Here is a 17,258-nt window from a genome sequence, read left to right as displayed (position 1 = left end):
AGTCCGTTTTGCTTCACATGTATGTTTATTATCCTATGTTTTTTAATTTTTTCGTTCTGACCATATTTTGACCTATATATTTAACTCCATGTTCATACTAGCTAGAGTGCCCTTGTCTATATACTGGTTCTTGTGAGTGTGTTGACTTAACTGTTCGATATATAATAATCAAACTTGAACCATAATGCAAGCTGGATTTGAGAAACTCCCATAATGAGAATCTACGTACTCGTATAAAAGAAATAATTTGTAGCTGTGGCCTGTGACTTGAAGTTGAAACAGTCAACTAATGAATGAGGTCAGTGAGGATATATATGAAATCCTGTGACCGAGCTTGCATTGCAGCATTTCATTGTACGTTAACATATAATTTATATATAGAATATGTTAATACAAGAATATAATCATGGAAAATTATGATCATTAATTGATAATAATTTCATAGCACTTTTTTCATGAAAAGTAAAATAAAAAATAGATTGTTAGTGATAACATTTTATATCCACTTTTTTTTTTTGTTATTGTCAGAGCATAATTGTGAAATCCGATTCGCTTCAGCCGATCGGATCGGTCCAATCAAAATTTGATAGTCTAATAGGATCGATTCTATTATTAGATTGGTCACACAATTGATTTAAGATGATTCGACCAGGACAGTTAAGTCAATGGATCCCGATTGGACCAGTCCGACCCAGCTAATTTTATATATGAAAAAAATAAATCACCTCTACAACACTGTCTTAATGTCTCATTATTAATCATTGTTTTTTTTTGTTTTATAGTATAAATGAATTTTTCTTACTCAAATAATATTAGTTATATACTTATATATAATAAATACATATATAATTTTAAATTTTTAATATATATCGTATTAAACCAAACCAGCCACTAGTGCACCGGTTGAACTATTAACCTTCCCCACCTTCACCGAGGCAATTAACCGAGATTCGTAACTATGTGCTGGAGTAGTGTATTTTAGTTAATGAGTAACTGTGACTGTGCAGATAGTCAATAGTTAGTTAACTTACTCTTCACCCAAATCTTTCTTTTTCTTCTTTTTTTGTTTTTTGACAGACAAATCTTTCTTTTTAAAAGACCTTTCAAAAACTTCTTTTGCTATTTCATCATATGCTTTCTCCTATATATATAAAAAAATATATATATAGAAAGAAATTATATATTTTTTCAATTAAAATATAAATGAATAGGTTGAGATTTCCATACATAAATAAACATAAAAAGAACAATATGAAGATCAGTGTTAAAAATTTAACCTACACTGCACCAATACGTTCTATGCACACAATCTCTTAGCAGAAAAGTGGATGAAAAAAGTAGATATGCGTGTATTGGCGGGAAAACAAAATCGGAGGGAAATAAGAAGAAAAAAAGAAAACCCTTAACTCATTTCGTCACTCTTCACTTCCAATGGCGCAGACCCAAACCCTATCCTTCATTCACGAGATCGAATCTCTCGTCTCCGATAAACTTCAAGTGGTACCCCTCTCTTCCTTTCGTACTTTCGCAACTTCATACTTACCATTTTCCGTTTTTTTTTTTTTCCAACTTTTTATTTTTATGGCGTGATTTTTTGTTCTCTTCAATTTCGGAGGGTTTTTGTCGAATTCCCCCAAATTCCTTTCATTTTATGGCAAATAACTGATCTCGCGCGGCGTCGTTTCCTCTTTCAGGTTTCGTACAAATGGCTGAGTCGCAATTATATGGTATCGTCCGATGAAGCAAAGAGGTAGGGTTTTCTTCGAAGAAAAATTGGGTGAAAAGCTTTACACGTGGAACTGCTTTTTATTTTGTGTTTTATGTTATGGTTTTATGCAAAGTTGCAAGTTTTTGTTATGTGTGTAGGTTGCTTCAGGAGTTTGTGCAAAAACATGAGGGTGGGTTGGAGGTGGTGTATGCTTTGTCTGGCTGGTTAAAGAGCAACCATCCTAGTTACCACGTAAGGCTTGTTACCGGGCCAAAGCTTGCAGGTACTTGGGTCTTTTGTAAAAATAATAGTAATAATAAGAAAGGACAAAACTTAGATGCAGTTCTCCAATTTTGAATTGGAGTTTCACTTTGGTAATTTTGTGTAATAAAAGGTTTGCTTTAAATGTTAACACATATTATCGAGGTGAAACTCTAATTTTGATTGGAGAACAATAACATCTAAGGAACAAGGAACTGTGTCTTAGTTTTGTCCAATAAGAAATTGGGTGCTCGACTGTATTTTACTTACTGCCACTCTGTTGACATACAGGAATTTGTGAGAATATGAGAGGGTAAAAAAAATCAATTTTAACTTTGCCATAGTGGAAAATTGTTATATGCTTCTGAACCATTGTCGTAAGATATTTTCATTTGGCTTGGTAGTATTTTCCAGTCTAGTGGGAAGAGACTTGGCAGAGGTGCCTACATTTAGTACCCAATTGAGGATTGAGTCTCGAATAGGATTGTCTCCAAAAGATGATACTTGTGGGAAACCAAAAAAACTAGTGCACTATATTCATAGTTTTGTCACACATTAGTTTGTGCATATTTGTTTAATTTTAAGGTATGCAGCTTTCATTGCTATGTTTATAACAAGCAGAACTGGGCCACTGGCAGATATCCCATTTTCTAGTGAAGTGGCAGTTCTAATTTAGTATCATTTTATAAAAACTGAATTTGTTTGTTTTTGTAATTCTCTTGTATGAAACTTGGATATGGATCAATTTGGTATGTCTCTGACTCAACTGTCAACTTGTATTGTATGATCAGTTTGTCTATGGTGGTAGAACTGCTTGTCAAGAAGTTTCACTAGTCATATGGTGTGTGCATTTCAATTAACCTGTTCAGTTTATAATTTGAGAGACATTGTTAGTGAATGGGTTTTGAGAAAGTTTTGCGTGCCATTCTTTGATATGAAGTGGCTTATTAACAGATGGAAACAGGAGTAACATGAAATTGTTTCCTACTTTTTATGCAGAAGCACAACAAGAATTTGATGGTGATTGCTCCGTTCAGATATATAGTGTGCAAGCTAGCATTCCCAAGGATCCAGCTGTTCTTTGGAATGCTGAGTTCATTCAAGCAGAGGAGCTCTTCAAGCAACCTTCCTCGGTTGACAATTGTTTGAGGGATAATAGGTAGGTTCCATAAGTGCAGAATATCTATGTAGTTTCCTCATGTGATGGTAGATGTACAGTGTGAAAGTATTAAATTGTCCAGAGTTTGGAGTTAGTTATTGATTTCAGTTCATTTGTTACTTTCATTTAAAATATCTATGTGCATTTTAACATGAAGATTTATATTTTTTTAATGCTATTTCTAGATCAATTGAAGAAACTGTGTATGTTGTATGGTAATAGTATGTAGCACATCAAGTAGATCTGTATAACAAATCAAAATTATCTTTTTTCTAGTCTAGATAGGTTGTGTGTTCATTATTTTCAGAATTAATGAATCTGTAGCGGTATATGGTCTGTTTGTTCAATGATGTTGGATGGTTTAAGATTCTAGATTATATAAAATAAAAAATAAAAAATAATGGGGCAAAATTTCAGTTTTCAAGTGCATGAATCTTATCATTTATACCTATAGCAGGTCAGAATAATTTTTTTTCCTTCTTACATGAGAAATATGAACTTTGTTACTGAAACAGAGCAGAAAAATGTTGGTGAGACATTCTCCTCAGAAAAAAAAAATTGTCAAACAAGCAAGTCTTGATATTAATTGGAATACTTTCTTTGTGAATTATTCCGATTCTTTACAAAATTATGGCAAGAGATTTGGTGCCACTCATATTTCACTTATGAGTGTTTCTGTTTACTCTTTTGTTATGTTTGCCAAGAGGTTTGGTGCCACTCATATTTCTGTATGTGTACATTTGACATGAGACTAGAAAATATTTAGGAAAGGTTTCTGTGAAATGCTTGAGTGGGAGTACTCAGCAAGTTAACATCCTTGATATTCATACATACCAGAGAAATGCTAGCAACACACTCTTTTGAACACACCCTTTCTTATTGGTTGAAATTTCTTGGAAATCACAATAAGTTGTGGGTTCCACTAGTTATTTAATGACTCATGATTTTGTAATTTCCAATAAATTTCAACCAATAGTAGAGTGTGTTAGGAGTGTTAAAGAGTTTGTTGCTAGCACTCCTCTACATACTATATACATTGGAAAAATTACTTTTCAATACCAATGGTAAATATTTAGGGTTTATAAAGAGAGATCAGAAGTCTATTCATTGATTATTTGAATTTGAATGGTTCTGGTTAATAGCAAGACTCCCTGCCGTCCCCATGTTCTTTTCTTATGTTTTGGATTTTGGTATCTATTTTTGTTAGGAAAGGGTAAAAGATAGAATGGTATGATATTATGATGTATCTATCAGGGATGAGTAATAGAATGGAGCATTTTAAAAGAGGGGAAAAAGTTGCTTTGAAAATTAGTGGAAAAGGTTTTGGTTGGTTTTGTTTCAGATAAACTAGAAGTGGTTCAGATATGGTTTTCAAATTGGAGAATCTTTGGCATTAAAATATGTTGATTTTTATACAGTAAAAAGTGGTGATTTGATTTTGCCATCCTCAATTCTTTTTGCATCAATGTGCATGTTGGTCTTTTCATAGATCTCAAACTGCTGGCAGGTCCTGTTTACTGTTGTAAGTTAACTGCAAGATTTAATTTCCAGAATCTCTTCAATGGTCGAGAATGTAGTCAATGAAAATGGTTATATCAATTTTCTTCTACTGTCATGTGCTGAGTCTAATCTCTATACGGACCTGCATACATCACTATACTTGTATTGAAATGATGTGATGTTTACATTACTGTATAGAGAATTAGAGATTATGTTTGTGGGTTTCCTTGTGGCTAACTAGCTTACTTCTCAGGTTCTGTGGGATCTCTAATTCTTTTGTGCAGCGGAATGTGGATGGCCCAACAGTAGTTTTTGCAGCTCCTCAATCAAAATCTGTAGGTGAGGGACCAACAAAGAGTGACATAGTTCAGCAACCTCCTAAAAATATATCACGTGATTCGATTGACAAAGTCGATACCAAACCACAGAGTGTGGTAAAAGAAGTCAAGAGTGAAAGCAATGGTATAGGGAATACTGGAGTTCATGATAACATGAACAAACCTACTGCAGATAAAGAAAAGGCCCCTCCCTTACCCACAGGCAAAAAGAAAGTACAAGCTGATAAAAGTGGTTCTGTTAATGGAGGTTCATTAGCAAGCCTTTGGGGCCGTGCATCTGCAAAACCCAAGCCTTGCTCCTCATCAGCAGAAAATAATAACAAAATTTCAAATCCTCTTGGTTGGTTTCGTTGCAGTTATTCTATTTGTGTTGTTTTAGATTTTCATTTTTTTTTCTTGGTGACTGCAAAGTAACATAACAATGTGTCTCCAATATATTACACTTTCTTTCAGTATCTACTGAAGCTGGACAAACTGCTGCTTGTGAAGCAGAAGAGTGTGACAGTGGTAATGATGATAATCAAGATGTCTCCTTGAGGAGGTCGTCCAATAGGAAAAGAAGGGTTGTCTTTGATTTCTCAGATGAAGATGAAGATGATGTTGTCAGTTTAGCATCACCTGATCTCCCAAATAAACAATCATCTCTAGATTCTAGACAAAATGACAAAAAAACATCAGAGAAAACCACTCTGAATTTTGATTTGCAGGAAGAAAATAAATCAGGGGTTAAGGAAGAAAGAGCAACTGAGCAAAAAGCTCACCTTCCACTGAGAGAAAATGTATCAGCTATCAGCAGGTGCACAAATACTGGGAAATCATCTTCTGAGAAGTTGCAGAGTGGTGCTCCTGAAGTACATTTAAATAAGGATAGTGTAAACAATGCCCCTCCATGTTCACCTAAGAGGAGAAAAGTGATGAAGACCAGGATTGATGAACGAGGGAGAGAAGGTACTTACATTCTTAAATGCTTTTTTTTCCCACTCAGCAGCTTCTTTATTTCCATATAGCATACAAGCTAACTTTATGTATGACTATAACTATAATAGATTACTTTGGAACTTCTATTTTGAACTTAATTCTTTATAATTTATATACAACTTTTTCTTCTGTACTTGCATGATTTTAGGGTGATTTGTATCAAAATGTTTGGTGAATCTCATTAATCATAAAGTTTTTTATGTTATGTTTTGTATTTTTCTCTTGTTTATGTTGTTTTCTTCTCTCCAGTAACTGAAGTAGTCTGGGATGGGGAGGAGACAGAAGAGAAGAAACCTGATAAGGTTACAACAAAGAAGTCTGACAGTAACGCATCTACCAAAGCTATCAATAGGTTAGTGTTAATCTTCCTTATCCTTCATACATTTGAGATGAATGACACCTGTTGGTTGTTCCATGAAGCATAAAGTGGTACTTCATTAGGTTTGCTTTGCAACTTGCTAGGTATTTTTGAAGTACTTCAAGGTCTTTTGACAGAAAAAATTTGATTTATTGATATTGAAATATGTAGTTGGTTCATTTGAATTAATGCAAAATATTGCCAGGATTTGTGGGTTGAAACTAGTGTGGTCAATGTACTTAACCAGTTAATCATTTTAAGGTTTATGCTTGTTTGACGTAGATCCCATATGATAATGGACATTGCTATACTTGAAGGTTTTGATTTAAATTATGGAAACAATTTAAGAAACGTAAATTACTGTTTGCTTTTGGCCTCTGTTTTTTGTTTTGCAAAATAGTTTTCAAGAATAAGGATATAAAAGTTGTTTGGATTTGGGCATGTCGTATTTTTGGAAGGTAAAATACACGACTGTGTAAACCAATATTCATTTCCTTGGCCTTATCTAGGTTCACCAAAAAACTTGAGTAGCAAAAAAAAGTTCACTAAAACCATGACAATTGACCTGTTTGAACAGTAGTCTATGTGTTCTACTTGTAGTTTTAACTACCTAGAAAATTGCCATGAAATACCACTGTCCCAAGTTATTTACAAATTGCTACACCAGTGTCCAGTTTATCTACAAAGTGGCCAGCAGTCAAGAACAGTAAGTAGAACATTTGAGAACAATAATTGTTCTTATTTTTTTGGGTTTGAAACAGTTTTTAAAGATGAACAAAACATATATCACCAAACATCCTATTAAAACAAACAAAAAGCGAAATACTGATTTGGGAACAGGAGTCAAATGGACACTGTAATTTTACCTGAAATTCAACTATATAAGTAGTTCACATCACATGCTTACCAAAATGGTTGTCCAGTCTAGCCAGCAATAACATTTTTTTTACATATGAAGCTTGTAGACTCCCCTTTTAATCTTGTTTTATTTTTTAATCTCAATTTTCTGCTTTTTAAAACAAAAGATTACTACTTTAATATGGGGTTTACACTTCATGATCATGACTAACTTTATTTATTACAATTCCAGTGCTCCAGCAACTAAGAAGCCACCAGCCAATTCAAATGCCATTAGTGGAAAAGGAGGAAAGAAAGCAGGAAACTCAAAGGATCCCAAACAGGGCAATATTCTTTCATTTTTCAAGAGAGTTTGAGAACTACACTAAGAATCACAATGTTCAAAAGAGATGATCCTTTTCCGGGATCATTCAGTAATGCTAGTTCCTTCATGATTAAGGGTATTGCATTATGCAGTTCTGGTTCTTTTAGTTGAGGATTTCACTGTATCTGGATGCAGGATTGGTTGAAATACCTTGATGTGTTGTGTTTTCCTCACGCATTCTATTGCTAATATAACTAATTACTCTGATCCTGTTCTTGCCTAAAAAAGTATAGTTCACCTAGAGGTCCGTGTACAATGAAACAGGTTTTGATGGGTAACTCTTGATCTCGGTTGATTGAGGTTCTAATCCTAGGTCATGCTTTGTTTAAGTGAAAGTCTGTAAAATAAAGTTAAAAATGAGAATATAATTTTTTATGAAACAAAGCATAGGTTTTATGTATCTATTTTTGCTTAAAGTGAGCAAAATTGTTGTGAATTAAGACAATTTATATTTTGCTTTAACACACGGTACATCCGCAATAAAATTTAGATTGGAAAGCAATTAACTGATTTTGCTGAATTCTTACCGTTTGTGGTAAAAATGATTTTGAGGTTATATGATTTATGTTTAGATGTTATTATAAAAGTAAGTTAGTTGCTATTCTCAGTATACAAATTTTAATCCAATGCAAAAGTGATAAAAAATTAATTGAATTCATAATTAATTTTGAACATAAAATCAATTCATTCAATGTGAAATCAAACATGTACTAATGCAATTATTAATGTACAAATCTTATGTATAAACACAATTACGTAGTAAGGGGATCAGGATTGACTTTTAAATCATTTAGTTGTTAGGTTGCAGATGAATCTGGATGATGCATTTTTAATCATTTTGTTAGGTTGGTGCTCCCTCTCCAGAACCCAATTCCGGCCTCAGCTCCACCGCGCCTTCATGGTTCATGAAGCTACAGCAACAAATTACTCATTTCTTGAAGCAGGAATTTGTAAGCATTGCATCCATAGCAAGATTAGAATGGAATAAAAAAAAATGAAGCTTAGATCGAGAATTCTAAGAACTGAAAAGTGAGTCATTAAAAAGGCATGACTGGTGCAAATAGATGAACTTTCGTGAGTGCTTTCCGTTACAATGGCCATGGATTTAATTGGATTAAATCATACTTTAAGCACCTGGTCATCAATAAGAGTGTTCGTAGAGTGTTACGTGAGATTGGAGAGGAGAGGAGAGTTTTTTGTTTTCTAAAAAAATCAATTAGTTATTATAATAGCCCTGATGTAACTGCTTAATGTAAAAGAGATAGTTGAATTTTTCTGTCTAATAATTTTGGTGCTTTTATAAATAATTAAAAAGGTTTGTTTTTATAGGTTTTTGAATGATATCATTAGACCCTCTTACAACTTGTTACTAATTTCCAAGGGTATAGTTGATTTATAGCCGTATCTAACTTGTGATTTGAGAGTAAGTGAAATAAAATATAATTTTATTTTAAGTCCGTTAAAATTATTTTGGTCCTCTAAATAAAAAAGTTCACTTTTTAATTTTCAAATTCAAAAAATTATTCCTGTAGTTCCTTCGCTAGATTTTGAGACTAATTTTTTTAGAGACTAAATAAAATATTTTTTAAATTTGAGGAACTAAAAAATATTTAAAAAAATTATTTGGGCAGTAAAAATATAAATACATGAATTTCAAGGATTAAAAATATAATTAATTCATTAAATAATTGATTATCATTTTAAATTTTTAATGCATATTTAAAACAAGGATTGGGAAACTTATCCAACTATTCTGTTCACATTAGTAAATCAATTTATTTTAATAAAAATCATTTATTTAAAAGGAACGGTCTTTTACTTAACTAGTCTGATCATATAGGAGTCCACCTTGTCTGTTTTTGAAACCTTGCATTTCTAATAATGATAAAAAGAAAGATATCAAATGAGTTTCTTTTTTGGGTTCAAAGTCAACTTTGAATTGTTGTCAAATTTTAAAAGGAGTACAATATTAAATCCGGATAAAAATTCTTAAAAAAACTGTTCAAATGATCTTTCAACATAAATATGAACCAATATGATGTGACATAATTAATATATAATATTATTCGATAAGAATGTGATCACATTCAATTCTTAATTTGTGTATAAAAAATATCTATTAAAAAATATCAACCCTTTAAATTAATCTTAGTATATTGGAGGATTACTCCTTAGCATACTTTGGTTCAAACCAATATATATATATATGAAACCGGTGTTGAGAAATTGCCACATTGGACCTCACTCGTCCAGTACTGAAAATAGATAACGGAGTTTTGTATTTACCAAAGAAGAGGGATAGTGTCATCAGATACAGAACAAACGTTTTTTTGTTTAATTGATTGAGGAAACATAGCGGCAGATAGATTTCAAAGGTGGAAAGAAAAAAGAGTTGCTACCCTATGCAAGTTACCAATTCAATGAGATAACCAATATACATGATTTACAATGTTTTCGCCCATGAATCTTTCTATTTATATTCTCTGTTATTAACTGTCCCGAATCAGGTTAGTTGGCTCGCTCAAAACGTACTTGGGTAGCTCATACTTTGCTCCTGCAAAACAAGTATTGCAGAAAGGATAAAGGCAAATGTTGCAAGAAATGAACATGCTATTCTAGCCCCATAATTTTAGTCTCTGATTTCCATGAACTAAGTCTAGTAGTATTTCCAATTGCATAATCATGGTATCTCATGCTGCTAAGCTAGTGTTAACTTGTTTACAGCATTTCCCATGTACCATGCCCTTCAAATGCATGTTTAGAAAGGTTTGTAAATAAATCTTACGGACCCCAACAATTTTCTAAGAAATTTTTTTTTTTGAGGTAATAAATTTAGAATTAGAGTAAAAACAATGTGAGAGAACATGTTTATGTGGTAGGGTAGTTGAGCAGAGAAATTGTGGGGTTGAAGAGCTTTCTACAACAACAGTGCATTGTATTCCACCATAATCCACAACAAAGGTAGGTGTCACATGATTCAACTAGGCATGGACCACGGTTGGATAATTAAGAGGAAAAGTAGGGTAGTGCAGCAGAACGCTCACATGGTGGTTCATGCCTCATGGCATTAAAGTTATTTAGATGCTTTTAAATCCATTTAACTTCCAATTTCATAAGCCGTATTATGATTTTGAAATCAAAGGAAACTGAATCGAGTTTTTCAACTTTCAATTAAAGACCGACTCGGATTATAGAATTGAAATCACACTGTATCCCAAAACAATTTTTTTGTTCCTTTTTATTTTGAAAATTTTGTTCAATATAGTAGATAATGGAAATGCAACATGAAATAATTACCTCTTTCATCATAGCATACTGTCAAATCAGAACTCTGGACAATGACCCCAGCACTATCCACAATTACTTGTGCTAAAGTTAGATCAGCCTCAGCAGCAGCTCGAAGAGCATCCCAAATCTCTAGTGGCAAGCAGGAAAACATATCCACTTCAATTAACTAATCTAAAACAATTGTAATTATGGCATTTGTTAAACATATTAACATACTACAATATCATTGATTCTGTTCTTTCAGAAATTAGTTCTATACAATAAAATGCATTAGCTAATAGCCTGTTTGCTTAAGTTTTTTTTTTTTTTTACTACAAAGGTGAAATTTGGCTTCCCAAGGCACGTAGACCCAAAGGAAATCAACCATTACTTCTTGCCACCAGACCTAGGGAAGCCAAATTTCACTTTTTTAACTCAAGTCATTCTGAACAGATGGTCAGCCATACAAAAGAACTCTGATAAATTTTTCTTATTTCCTTGGGGCTATGTTTTTATTCTATACTATATATGCACAAATCACCAACAACCAAACAGGACTCTTACAAAAGCAAATTTTAAATTTTTTCCTTGATGTAAACTCGTTGTCCTTCTTTCCAAAATTAGCTATAAACAGCAATGTAATAGTAAGATAAAATGTAACTCTCTACTTTAAGAACATCATCATTATGAGATTCTTTATACTTTGTGAAACCTAAGCCTACAGCTAAAAAAAAATCTGTAAGAATACAAGAACTCTCTATTGCCTCAGTGAATAATGATGCCCAAAAAAAAAAGCCTAAAAATTATTGAAAACCTGTTCTAACTTCTAACCCAACGTGAAGCACTGCAAAATTTTCAACCTACAAAGCTCAATCTCTATTGCCTCAGCCAGCCATCCACTCCCCTCAAGTTAAAGTTTCCTGTCCAACTTTTTTCCAAGTAAACACTCATCAATCTCTCATTGCTGCAGTCACACCTTCATGTGAACAATCAATAATACCAACTCTCTAATAAGGAGGGCACATTTGTCTACAGCCCCTTTGAAAAATTCTTCCACAAAGAGCATTTTCAAAATTTTCTTTGTAAAGAAATGACAACCATAATTGATCAGCTTTATGCATTCTCTAACTCAAAAATGTGAACTAATGGAATAACCAGTTTAGGTTAAGATTACATGTAGCAACCTTTTGTTATTGTCAATTTGCATCTTCAACAATTACCAACCCTATGGTACAACATCCTAGCTATAAAGTTGGAGGCTTCTTAGAAGATGACCATGCTAGATGAGATCAAAGCAAAATAGTAAGCTATAAATAACTAATTTTAATCAGTCAGAAAACTAATTTAAAATAAAGAAATGCAGCAAACTTTGGGAAGTGAACTGATTCATATAAAGCAATCACTTCAACTTAAACTCCTTTTCTTCTAAAGCCAATTTAATCTGCAACAGGCCTTTAAACATTCCAAATATGGTTATTTATCGAATTGTGATAATACCTTTCCGGCCACCATAGTGAGGAGCTGTATCCCAAAACTCATCACGTAATTGTGTAAGCTGAGTCTTTGTTATGGGCTGAGGATGCTTCCAAGGCTTAGGTTTCCGGATCTTTTTTACTGCCCCTGTTATATGGTGTAAATGGCAAATGAAATCAAACTTTAAAACCTGTGCATTGTCATCAGGAACAAGCCACTAAAAAAATAGTTTAACACTTTGGACTTTGGAGGATGTCAGGAATGAAAAATCTAATCACAAGCATTTGAAATAATGAATAACAAGAATTCAGAGTAGCAACATAATAAAATAAAAAACTATATTATGAAAGGAACAAATATAAGAGTGACATGTTGCACCACTTTATTCTACATATCCTTTTTTGAGGTTAAAATGTAAATCATCTATTTGCAAAGAGTTTTTCCTTTCACGATATTATATCAACACTGCCAATACAGAACAAATTTGAGGTAAGACTAACAAAGAGGCTCCTGCATGTTGTAATGCTTGACTATGAATGGGCAACAATGCACAGATCAATGTACCTTAGAAAGGAAAGGGCATATTCATATAATGTTGCCACATTTTATCTTGTGTCCAGGGGAACAAAATTGCAAGGCAAATTTTCAGTTTCATGCTTTTTGGCACTATCTCCAGTCTCCACGAACACATAAACAAAAAGGACACAGAAACACATCATAGTGATAACTGATAAATAAGCCTTTCCTTTCACCCTTCTTCACTTGCTTAAGATCACCCAGCTACACATTCAGGTTAGGCGAAAGTGGGAAATGAAAGATTAGGCTTTACTAACTTAACAGTCAGGATACTAAGTGGTATTATCAATATCATCAAAACTTTACATTAAAAGATAAACTCATCAATAAACTGCTACAAATTTAACTTTCTTTGGTTTCTAAAATTCATAAATCAACAAGTTTATAAGCTTCTCAGGCACTTTTCAAATGCTCATACCAAATTACTGCAATCCAGCTAAAATCTTAAAGATCTAAACTAACCCCAATTGTAGGGCCCATTCCAAAACCAACTATTTCCAACCTCAATTCAATCACCAAAAACCCACCAACAGTGTCCCCGTTAGAGACTAAATTTTCAAAACTAATAAGAGGGACAGGCCAAGTGCATGTTTGGTTTAACATTGACTTATCCAGAATCACGTCAAAAAACCAGCTAACCTAAGTTTAGATAAATGTTTACATTTTCGATTCTGTGTTGAGAAATTGATTTTGGGTCCAAAATTAATTTTGAGTAAAAGTTACTTTAGATAACTTTTGCATTGGATCAAAAATAGTTTACACTAAATTTTACTAATAAACATAAATCACATGACTTCAAAATCAATTTGACCCAAAATCAATTTTGGAAAACCAATTTCATTCAAAATCAATTTTACCAACACTCACTCAAACACACCCCACGCAAATCACTTGAACTTAAAAACAGCACCATGTAGAGTTTACTAGTTTGGCACACCATCCTAACTCTTACCCCAAATACAGCCACTAGCAACATCCAACAGATTAAAAAAACAACCTATGACAAAAATTGCTTTGAAAAACAAACACACTCACACAAAAAAATGCTCCAAACGGTTACATATGGTAGGACTTTCATTATTCAATACAAAATGAGGCAAAATATCTAAAACCCAAAAAAAAGATTTTTAAATTTGTTTGCTCTATGCACCTTATTTCCTGATTTTCTCCCCCTTCAAAATTACAATTTTTTAGAGTCACTACATATGATTGTTGACAAATATCAGCACCCCATGAAACAAGAACAAGAAAGAATGGATTTTGACAGCGACCCGTGATGAAATTGGTAAAGATTTAATGAAAAGGGAATGCAAAGAAAAGGTTTGAGAGGAATGAAAAGAAGGGGTGGCTCACCATCAGGCTTGGATTGTGAAGATCCAGCACAACCCATTGCAGAAAAAGGGAGCAGAAGTTGGTTGGCAGAAGGAGAGAGAGAGAGAGAGAGAGAGAGAGAAGAGAAAGCCAATTCTCACTGAGATGCCAAGTCAATGACGTAGCTTTGGCACGATAACCACTGCAGTAGGTAACGGTAGTAGCTACACTCTAACCTTTGTACTTTGTACACCACTCTCATCCCATAATCCATATCCATATTAAGTTTATTTTATTTTAAAGTTAAATATTAAATAATATTGTATTTTTTTCAACTACGTTACAAGTAGAACTGTTGGGTATTTGTACAATGAATTATATCGGTTTTGAAGAAAAAAATAATCTAATTCAATATCTTTTGGTTCAAAATTTTTAAGTTGGTTCAATTTAATATAAAGTCGTTTGGATTAGATTATTTTTTATTTTAATCTTATTTTTAAAAATATAAATAAATGGTAATATGTATAATAAATATAATAAGAAATCATTTAAAATATATTATCCATGTTTTTAATTTTTTTGTCATATATATTTCAAAATTAAAAAAAAAATTATTTATGAGTAGTTTGAAACTATTTTTATATGAAATTTAGCATTATCATTAATCATTATATTATTTTTTTATTACTGTCTTATTAATAAGGAATATCTATCAATAGTGAATTAATTTTTTGGTATGCATATTTGTTTTAAGTTGATTAGTGTAAAATTATGCCAAATTAATTTTATATGGTACAAAATAATGATTGTTAAGGTTAGATACTATACAATTAGTTGTGTTTGTTATTATTATGATAATGATTAAAGTGGTGATAATTAGTGTAAAAATATATAAAATTAGTTATGTGTTTGTTGATAACAATTAAAATTATTAATATTTAAAATAAACTTAGTTTTAATTTTATGTGTAAAAATAGTATATATTTTTAAAAAATATTTATTATAAGTTAAATATTTAAAAAATTATAAAGGAAAAAAAAAATAGTTCCCTTTAATAGACTTCTAGATATGTCCATATCTCTAGTATTCTAACCAAAGGGTTTGAAAGTCAAATAAGACAAAAATTTTGCTTAAAGAATTTGAGTTTAATTTCTACTCAAACCAACAATATATTAGTAATTAGTTTTATAATATACTTTCTTTTGTGTATTATGAGATTCTTTAGTAAATTTGTTTGTTCCTTTTTACATTATTTTTTTTCTAATTTTTAGATGTATTAATTTTTACTTTTTTTACATATCCTTATTTAGATATCCTCTCTCCAAACATTAATGAGAATCAATTATAATTAAGGATTATTCGAACTTGTCTTATAATTAAGGATGAAAGAAGTAGTAATTATAAAAAATTATTTATTCTTATTTTTATTAAAAAAACATTTTTTACTTTGTCATTAAATAAATGAATCTTGATATTTAGAGAAATTAGTCTTTAATATATTGCTAGATAATAAAAAAACACATATTTTTTTTTAAAAAAAAATCTGTCATTGGATAAATATTTTGGTAAGTGATAATATGATAGATGAATAATTGAAAGGTTATCTAAAAAAATAGACAAATTACATATTAAGATTATAGTATTATTGTATAAAAGTATATTTTTAATAATATTAGTAATCCGATACAATAATTTGAAATGAATTAGAATGTGATGACAAAGAATATATATATATATATATATATATATATATATATATATATTCAGATATTATTACATATGATAAGATTATTTATTTTTATTAGTTTAAAGTCATATTTAGAGCCAATTTTAACTAAGTAATACTGTAAAAAAAAACTTTATTATTAGAAACAATCCCTTGATGATAGACGAAAATTATATGCAAATAGTTTATACCGAATAAAAAAAATGGACGAAAAAAGTTTAAAGTTAAATTTTATTATAATTTTTTAATATTTTTCTCTTTGATAACATCATAAATAAGGTGTGGATCCCCGATTCCCCTCTCCGTTATTCTCTCGGGTCAGGTTGCCTCTTTGGTGGGTAAAACACGGGCTACCCTTCATTTATTTTATGTTGCGCTTCAAATATGCCATAACTATGTGCTGCATTTTCTTTTTATTTCTTGATTCTTATATTTATCCTTAACATTTTTATTCAACTTATTGATTCTTAGATTTGATTCTTAAGTAACTACATATCAAAATTTCTCAAACTATTTGAAACTTTTTAAAGTAAATCAATATCAAGTTGGAGAGAAAGTCTCTTTTAAAGTTCATAATAGGTAAAAGTTAACTTAAAAAATTATTCTTACCTTACAACCTAAAATACTAATAAAAAGTGATATTATGACTAACGGGTTGAATCTTGCCGAAAGAATTAGTCTGCTCTAACATAATTAATCAAGATTAAATTTTTATTGAAAGAGATATTCATATTATGACCATGTCTCGAAATTTAAAGGAAGAAAGGAAAAAAAACTTGTGAGAAAAAAAAATGATGCTATGATTCAGTGAAAAACATTAGGTCCCGGTTTAATTGGTTTTAAAGGGTGTACCTTAAATTTTTATAATAAAAAAACGAGTGTAAATTGGGTGCAACAGGTTAATACTTAATAATAGTGTGAATATGGCATATGTCCATTGGCCACTGAGAAAAGGTACAGTTACATAAATATATCAAAAAGGTAACAAGGAATAATCAAGAGTTCAATTCAGAGCTGAATTTGCTGCGGCTTTTCTTTTTTTTTTTTTGTGTGTAGATATTTTATTAAAGTGGAAATGAAATGGTTATGTACTATACATTATTGAATGTAAGGAAGAGGGAATCATAATGGCTCAATAATAAGCATTACTGATAACAAAAGTAAAAAGAAAAGATAGGGAGAAACAGATAAAGTGGTTGCTGGCTGTCAATGTTCCATGTTGCGTGGCACTATGGCGGAGAAATATGTGACAATATTAAAATAGAAAGATGCTACCAAGTAATATTAAAAGTATTAGATTGGATAAAGAAAATTATGTAAATTTTATCAAATAACAAATGAAAACCATTAAGTAAAGGATAAGACTTATATTATTTAGGGG

The 17,258-nt window shown here is 31.4% G+C and overlaps 2 protein-coding genes across 2 annotated transcripts; one reads left to right on the top strand and one right to left on the bottom strand.

The window, feature by feature from the left end:
* The first annotated feature begins 1,272 nt into the window (after window positions 1-1,272).
* LOC114379806 (DNA polymerase delta subunit 3) lies at window positions 1,273-7,802 on the top strand. The gene is made up of 8 exons (XM_028338540.1): window positions 1,273-1,500; window positions 1,695-1,750; window positions 1,867-1,991; window positions 2,969-3,128; window positions 4,882-5,306; window positions 5,420-5,914; window positions 6,194-6,296; window positions 7,393-7,802. Exons 1-8 carry the CDS (start codon window positions 1,432-1,434, stop codon window positions 7,514-7,516), a joined length of 1,557 nt encoding a protein of 518 aa, XP_028194341.1. The 5' UTR covers window positions 1,273-1,431; the 3' UTR covers window positions 7,517-7,802.
* A 1,975-nt stretch (window positions 7,803-9,777) lies between these two features.
* On the bottom strand, window positions 9,778-14,380 carry LOC114379805 (ubiquitin domain-containing protein 1-like). Its single transcript, XM_028338539.1, has 4 exons — window positions 14,194-14,380; window positions 12,289-12,411; window positions 10,822-10,941; window positions 9,778-10,078 (listed from the first exon to the last, which is right to left on the bottom strand). Exons 1-4 carry the CDS (start codon window positions 14,228-14,230, stop codon window positions 10,014-10,016), a joined length of 345 nt encoding a protein of 114 aa, XP_028194340.1. The 5' UTR covers window positions 14,231-14,380; the 3' UTR covers window positions 9,778-10,013.
* Window positions 14,381-17,258: the final 2,878 nt, after the last annotated feature.

Source organism: Glycine soja, chromosome 12 (genome assembly GCF_004193775.1).
Source record: "Glycine soja cultivar W05 chromosome 12, ASM419377v2, whole genome shotgun sequence".
NCBI classification, from domain to species: Eukaryota; Viridiplantae; Streptophyta; class Magnoliopsida; order Fabales; family Fabaceae; genus Glycine; species Glycine soja.
Note: the sequence above shows the minus strand (reverse complement) of the source record. Positions and strands in the feature narration are given on the sequence as shown.

Coding starts and splice junctions, on each gene's coding strand:
- LOC114379805 (XM_028338539.1), bottom strand. CDS start 14,230: ATGGGTTGTGCTGGATCTTCACAATCCAAGCCTGATG. Junction 12,412..14,193: donor TTCACAATCCAAGCCTGATG/GTGAGCCACCCC, acceptor ACCATATAACAG/GGGCAGTAAAAAAGATCCGG. Junction 10,942..12,288: donor TCACTATGGTGGCCGGAAAG/GTATTATCACAA, acceptor GCTTGCCACTAG/AGATTTGGGATGCTCTTCGA.
- LOC114379806 (XM_028338540.1), top strand. CDS start 1,432: ATGGCGCAGACCCAAACCCTATCCTTCATTCACGAGATCGAATCTCTC. Junction 1,751..1,866: donor TCGTCCGATGAAGCAAAGAG/GTAGGGTTTTCT, acceptor TTATGTGTGTAG/GTTGCTTCAGGAGTTTGTGC. Junction 1,992..2,968: donor TACCGGGCCAAAGCTTGCAG/GTACTTGGGTCT, acceptor CTTTTTATGCAG/AAGCACAACAAGAATTTGAT.